Genomic DNA, 12,007 nt, shown 5'->3' on the forward strand with positions numbered 1-12,007 from the left:
AATTCTAATATTGCAATGGGGCTTATACTACTTAAAAGCCTTATATACTTATATACAATTACTATTACTACTTCTACTACTACACAATCAAATCTTTAGCTTGTTGAAGCAGCCAGACTAACAACACTTTTATTCATTTAAGGAAACACAAAAAATAGAATTATGACATACCGAGAAAAATGATGATGTGTCTTTTTATTTTATAATATGACATAACTAACCGATTACTGTGAACATTTAATAAATAATGAAAATAATGTATTTCATTTGGAGAACTTATCAGCAAAAATATTATATCAAACATTTTTAATCAAATCCTTTTGTAATAAACAGTTTCCGCCTGTATTTTGAAATAAATCTATAAAATATATTTGAAAATAAATCTATAAAACACATAGAGCCTTACACAATTAATTAAAGTAAAAGCAAATTAAAACAGATTGCTAAATGTTCCACAAATAAATGCAGGGCCACAATATAATGAAATTAAGCCAATGCAAAGTGCATTGCATCCAAAAGCCCACAGTTGACTATAGAAGTTATTCAAATGAAAAAGACATCATTTAAATCATTTAAGCCCATCAGGCATAAGTCTTTCCTAGCTTGAGATCGACGGCTGCACACATTTTTTGAAGGTAAATTTCTTTTCGAACTGGTTTTTTACGAAGTGACCGGTGTGTCTGATAGTTACAGCAATTACAGTTTTAAAATAAGAAACGTGACCAATTTAGTATAAACGAAATTTTTCCTATAAATAGTATTGGCACCAGCCAAAAAGTTCAGTACTTATTGATTTTCTCTTGTTTCCTTACCTTAAAATGTCTATAAGAAATTATCGCTGTGGTGTCGTCCAATTGATGGCAATAATGGCATTCACTGTTAATGTCCGGTGTGATTTCAGATCGATAACGTTACCAAAGGGGGAAATCGCCCTGGAGGAGATAAGCACTGCAAGAGATCTTAGTCATCAGCTTTGGGACCAAGGTTGGAGCAACAGTCTTTCGCTTGGACTTGGCCCCACAACCAGTGAAGTGTTAAACGCCTTTTCAGTGGCTAAGCTGGCCTCTGCTAATGTTTTTATTGCGCAGAAACAACTAGAGACTGCAAAGGAAAATGTGTTAAATCAACAAAGAATAGCCACTGAAAAGCAAACACAAGCTTTAATATTGAAACAAAAGTCTCAAGCAGCGTCTGCTATATACCACTCTGAGGCTATTGAACGACGTCTTGCAGCATCCAAGTCAGCGGTGGCACGTGCAGCTGCTAATTTTGCTGCGGCTGAAATTAAAAAAACTAAAAATGAAGCTGCCAAGCTTGGCCATATTACTCGAAATGGTCAGCACGTTTTATCCTTATCGCCAGCAAGAAATCATTTATCTATATCGTATCTACAACCGGTTCACTTCAGTTCATGGCTTAATGGTCAGAGTCATTTTCCTTAAAAGCTATAAAATAAACAAAACATATATTGAAATAATCAATATATCTCATTTAGTTATTTAATGTAAAAGATATTCATCCATCATCCATATAAATCCATCGGCAACTGACGCGTATATACCTTTGCAGTAAATATATAAAAACAATGAGACTAACAAATAACATTATTATACAACATTATTCTATGATGGGTCTAGTCACAAGGTCCAAAGTTCAGCTAAGTACCCTTGCTCTCATGAAAGCAAGCAGACACTATCTGCTCTTCTGTTGTCTTGCTATATTCCCTCCGTCTCACCATCGCTCTCAAAATTCTCTCTTCAATTGCACAAAACTCTCTGTCAAGCTAATATGCTTTTTTTATTGGCCATTTTAAGCAATGAAAAGACGAGGGTTATGTACCGATTTTTAACGATATGTTTTATTGGGTTTACGATTTGGAAAATGGCAAGGCATACAATAATATTAAAAGATTTAAGCCCTTTCATTAAATTTTGCCCGAGACATTTTTGGGTTGTTTGGGGCGGTAGAGTGGGCGTAGCTACATCAGGAAATAAACTAATAAATAAATAAAGAATTATTTTTACAAAAAAAGTTTCAAATCACTCTGATATTCTATAGGAATGCTAGAGTCGACTTCTCCGACTTTCTGTTAGTCAGCGAACGCGAAATTTCATAATTTTTCTAGAATACCGATATTATCTATTGGCGAAAAAAATGAGAAACAAATTTAAAAGTGTGGGCATAGTAGTTCTGGGAGGTTTGTAGGCGTAAGAGTGGGCGTACAAAAAGTATTTTTTGGAAATCGATATAAATTTACAAGACTAATAAAAATGAGACAAAATAAAAAAATAACACATTTTAGAATGGGCGATATGGGCAATAAACCCTGCTGGTTGCAGGGTGTATTTAATGATTCGAATATATATTAATAATATATATATATTATTGCCTTCATTCTCTGTACCTACCTATTTGTGAAAGGAACAATAACAGTTTTGTTGGATTTAGGCTCAGGCCTACTTCCTTGCACCATTCGCTGGACATATTGAGGCCCAGTTGAATAATATCGTAGAGTGTTTCCTCATATTTACCTCTGGCTATAATGACAATATCGTCAGCATAGACTTGGCAAAGTGTACCTCTGCCGGTCAGTCTGTCCAGCAAATCGTGGCGAGAGGACACCCCTTGGGGGCAACCCCTTGTGGTAGATACTGCGGACGACTGTCCTATAGTGGCCATGGGTCGCCTAGATGTTGTTGCATCTAGTCCTCTTCTTGCCAGGGATGCGTTGACAGCCTCATGGGAGGTATTGTCGAAAAGGCACATGTCTAAAAATGTCTAAAAAGGCACATAACGCCACTTCCTTATGAGTAAGTGAATCCTCAATAAGGCTTTTCAGGTGATATTGGGCAGTATCAGTTGATCTGCCCGCCCTGTAGGCATGCTGCGTCCGTTGGAGCGGATGCTCTACAATCAGAGTGCTGAGTGATGTCTTTCTTTCCAGCTTTTGGAATGAAGACCACTTTTGCTATACTCCAGGCAGTAGGTATGTGTCCTAAAGCTAGGCTGCTGATCAGTATTTTCCGGATCGGTACTGCGAGCTGATTTAGCGCTCGTTGTAGCAGGATTGGCTGTATGCCATCTGGACCAGGAGATTTGTAGGGCTGGAATGTACCAATTGCCCATCATAATCTCTCCGTTGTTACTATTGATTTTGATGTGGCCCAATTAGTAGCACGCGGAAGCTGGATTCCGCAGTAAGGAGGCAATGAACCCTTCCCAGTTCGTATTCCTGGGATTGCGCCTACGCTCGCTACATTCTAGATTTAGCCCTATGTTAAAACGAATAAGTCTGTAATGTTCAGAACCTCAAATCTTACCCTGGTAACAAATGTCGGAACATTGCCGACATTTAGGATTTCTAGATTGTTATTCAAGAGTGTGTTATTCTAAGAGTGGCTCACCTCTTTGATTTACGTCGCTGCTGCCCCATATCACGTAATGTGCATTTGCATCACATCCGATGATGATGGGTGAGTGTGTCCTCTTGCAGTATTCTGCCAGTGCAGTGATTTCGGGCGGTGGGCACGCCTCGTCACCGGCAAAGTATACCGATGCCACCACAGTCCTCTTGGTTGCTCCCACATCTTCTACCACGATCGGTACACAGTCCCGCGTGAGAAATTCTGTAAGTATATAATAATTAATACTTCTACATGCCAGGATACAGGCTCTAGGTCTAAAGAACCGTTGATCCCAAATTACCTTGGCGTTCTTCACGTACAGTCCTTTTATTCCCTGGTTATACCAGGGTTCCTGTACCAGGGCTAGCCCAAGATGTTGTTTGGTGAACATCCTTGCCAGCACAGCCGAGGCCGCTTTGGCGCGATGGATGTTCACCTGAGCTATCCCTGTACTTCCGACCATTAGATGATCGGCTCCATCGTCGGCGTTGCTGATCTGGAGATACCCAGATCACCATCCACCGGTATCGCTTCATCCTTACTCAGCAGGTCTAGTTCCATGCCTAGCTCCTGAGAGGATAACGTGGTCTGATCCCCCATCTCGATGATGGTCGCATCAAGATCCTCATCATCCGCCAGATCGTCGCTGGATTCGGAGATCTTATTGGGCTTATCCTTCTCCGCGGAGACTGGTGGATTTCGAGGAGTCTCGACCTGTCTTGTGCCGGATTTGATCGCTTTGGCCTTCTTTAGACCACAAACTGAGATGTCTCCAAACCTGAAGCTCAACTTGTGGTCACTAAAGATAATCTTGGCGCATGAGTTGTCATCAATGCCAAGGCTGAGGAGCGAGCCACCACCCTCATTCTTTCTTGATATGAGACGTCAATTCTATGATCCACTTTGTTGTTTTGTCCCCTGTCCTGGGGTAGAAGATGGTGATGTTGTGTGACGATGGCAGGTCGTCGCCCATCCTTACCTCCAGGGAGACACCGCTCCACTTACTGAGGCTGGGGACTGCTGGTTGCAGCCACTCACCAGTGGTTGCGTTGCGGCAGTCCACTATCAGGTGGCCCACCCTGAAGTGGATTCCTCCAAACTAGGACTATTTCCTCCAGTAGTGCGTCCTCGAGCTGTGAGAGGTTCTCACTGCTGAGGACGACTTTGTGGTACCCCTCTGGTACGACCGCAACCTTAATGGCCCCAGTTACGGTCGCATATGATGGCTTGCGTACCTCAGTTGCCTTTGCAGCTCATGAGGTACTTGGGCCATAGAAGGGAGCAGTCAGTGGCCTGCTCTTCTACACCTTCTACCTCTTAGGCGTTTCCGTCGGAGGTGTCAGAACCTCAGATCTTACCCTAGTAACAAATGTCGGAGCATTGCCGACATTTAGGATTTCTAGATTGTTATTCAAGATAAATTCTAAGAGTGACTGACCTATTTGGTTCACGTCTCTGCTGCGCTATATCACGTGACGTGCTTTTGATGTATAGAAGATAAGAAGAAGAAGAATTGCGAACAAATCACCAAACAACCAATTAACTTATTAAATGACCAACTTTATTTAAAAAACTATTAATAAAATATTTAATAGTGATATGACTGAACGTTTCGCTAATATATATGTAGGAGTATTAAGATTGCTGATTTCTTATAGTGTAAATATTTAGCATAAAATCGAATTATTTCATCATTTTATGTTTTGCGTCCTTGCATTGTGGTTGTGTTTCTTCGCCGTTACTGTTGGAGCGTTGCGAAAACGATGCCTAGCTGCACGACGATGCGTCGCGACGTTGTCGCCGAGTGTGGTTTGTGGTAAATGCGGGGCAGTTAGAAAAACGAGCAGATCAGTATGCTTGAGTTATCGCATGAGTTATGATTAAGGAATGCGGAGTTCCTTAAGCCGTGGTTAAATTTTAAAGTTTTCTGTAAATGCCCGAAAATCCAAGTTCCGATTTAAGTAAGAAGACGTGTGGCTTGTTCGGTCACAAAAACTGATCTGATTCTATATTCTAGCTCTGGTCACAATTATACCTCTGCCGAGAGAAGTAAATAGGAAATACATAGTGTTTTAAATACTACAAGTGTAAGTGTTAATCCATAAGTGCTGCGTCGCAGACTCTTGAGTGGGTGAATTTATGGGAAATTCCGAAGTGCTGTGTTGCCTACTCTTGATCTTAAATAAATAAACGCACGCTACTACAAAAAAATAAATAAAAAATTCTTTTCTGAGCCGAACTCCTATTAGGAGGAGGAGTAGGGGTTTCCTGTCAAAATGTCATGTAAACATTTCTTTTGGTGGCAACGGCCGTTCGCTGAACGGTCGTTGTGCGGCCTAATAAAATTCGTTGTTTATATTTTGGTTATTTGGTACTCCTACTAGGGTAAACCGGGGTGGCTTAGTTGGAGGGTCTGCGTGCCGGTTGGAACCGATAACTCCTGCGAAAACATCGAAACGCGCTACGCTCTAACGGAAGACGAGCATACGACATATACAAATATAATGATTACATGTACAAGTTAACACTCTAACATTTAAATATTGCAGAGAACCCAGTCTATGACGCTAAGAACAATCACAGGTGCTCTATGGTATATAACTAATCATGACATCCGCAAGTAATGCTGAGTCATCTTGCCGCTCATGCCTTTATCTCGCGATGCATTGTCGCGTAGGGTAAGCTAAGAAAAGAATATTGTCTGTACTTCAGTTCTTGCAAAGCTGCTCAATAAATCACAGCTCGACTCTGAAGCATAGCCGTAAATATCTTTGTTCTTAATTACAAACATATTGCTATACATATATTGCTAATTATACATATTGCTCTCCAACATAATCTACCTAACAGGTGTCAAGGCGTACCTCTGCAGAAGACGTAAGACCTCTGGACCATCAAATAGGAAATCTATTTAACTTCACCACGAACAATAGTCTAGTTGACAGAGTAGTTAGAGTACATAAAATATAAGTTTGACAAGTTGTTTCCACGGCATCCCATCAAATGTCTCTAGCAAAAGAAAAAAAAAAAAACAAAAAAAAACAGAATTCATTGTTTTTTTTTTTTTTTTTTTATTAATATTTATTTAGTGAAGAATCCGTACATCATAATATTGTATCTTAACATCACAGTGTGGAGAAATATTCTTATCAATTACCAAACACTATAAAATAAATTAAGTGGAGTAGGAACATAAATGAAGAGTTTTTACTGCTGCCCAATTGTCTTGGCGAAGCCTTGCCGTTTAAGTCTTCTCAGAGGTCGAGCGGGGATGAGACGTCTTGCAAGAAGACTGCTATGGCTCAGTAATCTGTCACTATATCGACTTGTATGTCTCCCAATTTGTGACTCAACTGTGTGAATATTGAGGTCTTTATGGAGTGTAGAGTTACGTACATACCAGGGGCAGTTTGTTATTTGTCGTAATGCGCGATTTTGCATCACCTGGATACGATTATAATTCGATTTGGCTGCAATTCCCCAAATCTGGATCCCGTATAACCATATCGGTACGATATAGTGCGCATACACAGCTCTTTTGCACCTCATCGAAAGAGTGCTCCTTCTATTCATGAGCCATCTCAGCTGTTGTGATCTGTGGCCACATTTTTTTACTGTGTTTTTTAGATGCGGCCCAAAGGTGAGCCGTTTATCCAGGGTGATACCTAGATATGTTGCTTGCAGGGGCTGATTCAGAGTAACTCCTTCTAGCCGAATTGGAGGGGTGTTCGGGATAAGCGTTTTTAACGTGAAGCACGGGTTTGTTGTTTTCAGTGGGTTTATTTTTAGGTTCCACCGTTTACACCAGGCTGCCAGAGCATTAATATATTCTTGTAGTCCGTTAGCTGCCTCTCTGCTGTCCCTAGAGTTATATACAACTGCGATGTCATCTGCATAGGTTGCAATAAGAGTCCTGTTCGGTGTTGCCATGTGTTCGAAACTCGGGCAAGGGATATCAGCAGTGTACAAGGATTACAGTAGCGGTCCGAGAACACTGCCCTGACGGACTCCAGCTCTCATTGGGTATATAGAGGAGTAGCTATTTCTCACCGTGATTTTAAATTGTCTTTCTTCTAGATATGACTTTAAAATACAGAAGTAGGGCGCAGGTAGAAGGGTCTTTATCTTGCATAATAATCCAACATGCCATACTTTGTCGAAGGCTTGGAGTACTCGCAGTCGTCAAAAGCCTGTAGTATGTGTTTCACCAGTCTGTGGACCTGTTCAATAGTTCCGTGTCCCTTTCGAAATCCAAATTGATGATCCGGCAAGATATTGCCTTGTCTTATAATGTCGTTTATCCGATTGGCAATAAGTCTCTCCCATAATTTAGAAAGTGAGGGTAAGAGGCTGATAGGCCGATACGACTCAGGATCATCTTCCACCTTTCCAGGCTTGTGGATCATCAAAATAGCAGCCATTTTCCACTGTCTTGGGAACACTTGGATCCTTGAAATAGCATTCAAGATTAGTGCTATATATATTATCGCTTTTATAGGTAAAACCTTTAGCGTGGCATGACAAATCATGTCAATTCCTGGAGCTTTATGCTTCGGCAATAATTTAATTATTTCAAGGATTTCTTCTATCCTTATTGGCTTAATAGGTCAAGACATCTGCAATGGCATTTTCCCTTATTTGTTCTGTCGTGGCGAAGTCGTAAGGAGTGAAGCGATCCTCTAGGTGGAAGCCGAATGCATTAGCCTGTTCCACTTCAGTTTTTGCAAATTCCCCACCTGGACAGCGTACGGGTACCCATCGAAGTGGTTGTCGCTTAAGCACTTTTGTGCACTTCCACAGCGAATAGTTTGCATCAACGGTGTAGTCAATGGAGGATAATTTTTGCTCAAAGAAATCACTTCTGAGTTCCTTTAAGATGACTTTGAGTTGCTTTGCTGCTCGGTTCCACAAGATTCTGTCCCATGGATCCTGAGTTCGAATTGCTCTTCTTCGAAGGCGTCTCTTAGTTCTGATAAGTTCTCTGGCCTCTCTTGTTAGAACAATACCATAACTTCTGGGGCGTATCTCGGGCTCAGACGGCGTAGAAGCAGAAGCGGCTCTATATATATTTTGCGTTAGATTGTCTACTGCGTTCTCGATGTCTTCCTTAGAGCTCAGAACCGTATTTAATTGGAGAGTGTTTTCCAGATGTTGTCTGAAAACAAGGAGATCAGTTCGGCTGTTTATTAACCGAGAGCATGGTCTAACATAGGCACCTTCTGTTTGTAGAGTAGCCACAAGGGCTACATGATCGGAGTCTAAATCCCAATTTTCAGAAATACTAGTTCTGTCTAAGTTTATCCCATGGTACACAGCAAAATCAATGCAGGTAGGTCTGTGACTGGGCACATGTGGGTATCTAGTTGGTAAACCTGTTGCAAGGATATAAGCACCTCTGGCTGAAATGGCTTCTGCTAGTTCTCGACCTCTGGGTGAATTGTACGTATCACCCCAGTCCCCACCAACGAAATACCTTTGTCCACAAGAGACAAGTAAGTCACTGAAGTGCCTTTCCTCAATTCTATTTGTTGGTGGACAGTAAATCGCGCTAAATTCCATATCTCCTAGCCCGGTGGAGACCTTGACTGAAGACATCTGAATAGTTCTCGTTTCAATAACTCTTTGCGGGAAATGACGAAGAGAGCTTCTCACCAGTACTGCTGCTCCTCCCATTCCGTGATTATGGCTTGAAGGTTTGTATGCGGGATAAAAGCTATACCCATATATCTTAACTGTGTTCCCTCTGTTGAGTCTGATCTCGTTTAGGAGAAGAATGTCAATGCCGTGCGAAGAGCTCGACTTCTTTGGCTTTACCTGAAATACCATTTACATTCCAGATAAGAAATTCAGTTTGACAAAATTCGTTCCCTTTTAAGGAAATCTATATTGCATACTTTTTATTGCCTAGCCGATAAAATAAAAATTGCATACTTTTTATTGCCTAGCCTATAAAATAAAAATTGCATACTTTTTATTGCCTAGCCTATATATAAACATTTCATACCTTGATGAAATCAATTTTCGTTGCATACCCAATAAAGACTTATTATATTGCATACTTTTTCCTGCCATATTTAATAAGCCGATCGCTTGTGCTCTGCGAAATTTTTTTTTTTTTTATTAATTTAATTATTAAGGCATACGGGGAAATCGTGGAGCCCCTTTGTGTCCTTCTTTTTTATTAATTCAGACCATTTGGGCACGCCGGCTAATTATAGCTAGCTTTTTCTAGTTTACAATATTTAATAAGCCGATCGCTTGTGCTCGGGGAAAGTATACTTTTGTGTTGTGTCAACCAATCAATGAGTTTGGCGGGTACATATAGAGACATAAAAGTTGAATACGAGAGTGTGAACAGTTGGGAGGAGGAACGAGCAAACCCGATAGTAGATCAGCCGTTAGCTAGTCCTCCATAAACAGCATCATGGATCCTGCTCAGATCCAAGCTATTGTCCAAAGTTCCGTCTGACAGGCATTTGCACTATAGCAGTCCGAGTTTCAAACACAAATAAACTCCCTAGCTGCTCGGGTACAAAGTATGCAGGTGGAAACAGCGTAGATCATCACGTACGAATATGTTACTGTGAATCCTGAGGTTAGGTGTGACTTACCACTAGACATAATCAAGTCCGTACCAGAGTTCTGTGGTACCCAAGATGAGTATGTGGCCTGGAGGCAATCGGCCTTGCACGCTTACGACCTATTCAAGCCCTATCACGGCAGCAGTGCTCACTACCAAGCTGTAGCTATCCTACGATACGCTGGAGCTTTACTCGTATCTCACAATATGTGTTGAATTTCGATGCCATTTTGGCTGCACGTACTCGGACATGACATACCTACGCCTACTGAGACAGGGATTAGAGATGGTCAGGCAAGCTGACCTGCCATTGATGTAATACTACGAACGAAGTCAAACAATTGCAAAAGGATGGCAATCAGGCCATCAAGGTCACCCTATAACAGCCCGACGTGGGTTGTTGACAAAAAGGGCACTGACTTCCTAGATTTCAGGAAGCTCAATGAGCGGACTATACCAGACCGTTACCGCATGCCTAGCATTCCCATGATTCTAGCGAATCTGGGCAAGTCGAAATTCTTCACTACACTTGATCTTAAGTTAGGGTATCACCAAATATACCTGGCATGACCGCGAGAAGACGTCATTCTCGGTAAATGGCGGCAAACACGAATTTTGTCGTCTGCCGTTCTGCTTGCGAAATGCCTGCAGCATTTTTCAAAGATCCTTAGACGATGTACTAAGAGAACAAACTGGGAAGATTTGTTATGTCTATGTAGATGACGTAATAGTTTTCTCAGAGAACGAATTCGACCACGTCCACCACATCGATACTGTGCTGAAATGCCTTATCGATGTCAATATGAGAGTAATCCAGGAAAAGACTAGATTCTTTGAAGAAAGTTTAGAATACCTCGGCTTTATAGTAAGCAAGGACGGAACCAAATCCGATCCGGAGAAGCTGAAAGGCATTCAAGAATACCCTGAACAAGATAGCGTCTACAAAGTTAGATCTTTTCTTGGCTTAGCCAGCTACTACAGAGTCTTTATCAAAGACTTTGCCGCCATAGCCCGTCCGATTATAGATATCCTGAAAGGGGAAAATGGTTCGGTGAGTAGACACATAAAAAGATTCGTGTTGAGTTTAATGAGTCTCATCGCAACGCATTTCAAAGCCTGCGTAACATTGTAACATCCGAGGATGTTATACTCAAGTACCCCGACTTCAAAAAGCCCTTTGACCTCACCACAGATGCGTCGGCAAGTGGCATTGGTGCAGTCCTGTTTCAAGAGGGAGGGCGATCACCATGATATCTCGTACCCTTAAACATCCCGAGCAAGGGCCGAGGGCCTTATGTAAGTTGCAGAACTTCCTGTGTGGCTCCAGGGAAATCAATATATTTACCTCTCACATTCGCTGTTACCGATAAGAACACGAATGCCAAGATAAAGAGTTTGAAATCTTATATAGACCAGGATAATGCCAAATTTTTTTAGAAACCTGGCAAAGAAAATTTCAGGGCAGATGCCCTCTCTAGGCAGAATCTGAGTGCCTTACAAAACGAACCCCAATCAGACGCTGCTACTATTCACAGAGATCTGTCCCTGACCTACACGGTCGAAACTTCTGATAAACCGTTAAATTGCTTCAGGATCCAGATCATTCTGGAGGCAGCACTGATTCCGCTCAAGCGAAACATAGTTCTGTTCCGAATCAAAACTCACCACTTGATCAGTTTCACTGACAAGCCCTAAAAGAAGTCGTTAACCCTGACGTGTCCAGTCTAGTAAGTTTCCAACACGACCTCATTATGCATTTCCGGCTTCCCAATTCCGTCACTGCATAGGATAGGAACGAGCAGTTAGAAATCATTACTGAGGAACACAGCAGTGCGTACAGAGCCGCACAGGAAAATATTAAACAAGTCCTTTTTGACTACTACCTTCCCAAAATGGGCAACCTATCCAAAGAAGTGGTGGTTAATTGCACGGTATATTTTTATATTATATTATATTTTTTTTGATTATACTTAAACACCGCTTAAGCGTTATCTTGTGTGTACAAATTATATATTCGAATCAT

General features: G+C 41.4%; 1 protein-coding gene across 1 annotated transcript; it reads left to right on the top strand.

Moving 5' to 3' along the window:
• The first annotated feature begins 818 nt into the window (after positions 1-818).
• Positions 819-1,881, top strand: LOC116801540. Its single transcript, XM_032721836.1, has one exon. It carries the CDS (start codon positions 819-821, stop codon positions 1,440-1,442), a length of 624 nt encoding a protein of 207 aa, XP_032577727.1. The 3' UTR covers positions 1,443-1,881.
• The last annotated feature ends 10,126 nt before the right edge of the window (positions 1,882-12,007 follow it).

Source organism: Drosophila sechellia, chromosome 3R (assembly GCF_004382195.2).
Source record: "Drosophila sechellia strain sech25 chromosome 3R, ASM438219v1, whole genome shotgun sequence".
Taxonomy (NCBI): Eukaryota; Metazoa; Arthropoda; class Insecta; order Diptera; family Drosophilidae; genus Drosophila; species Drosophila sechellia.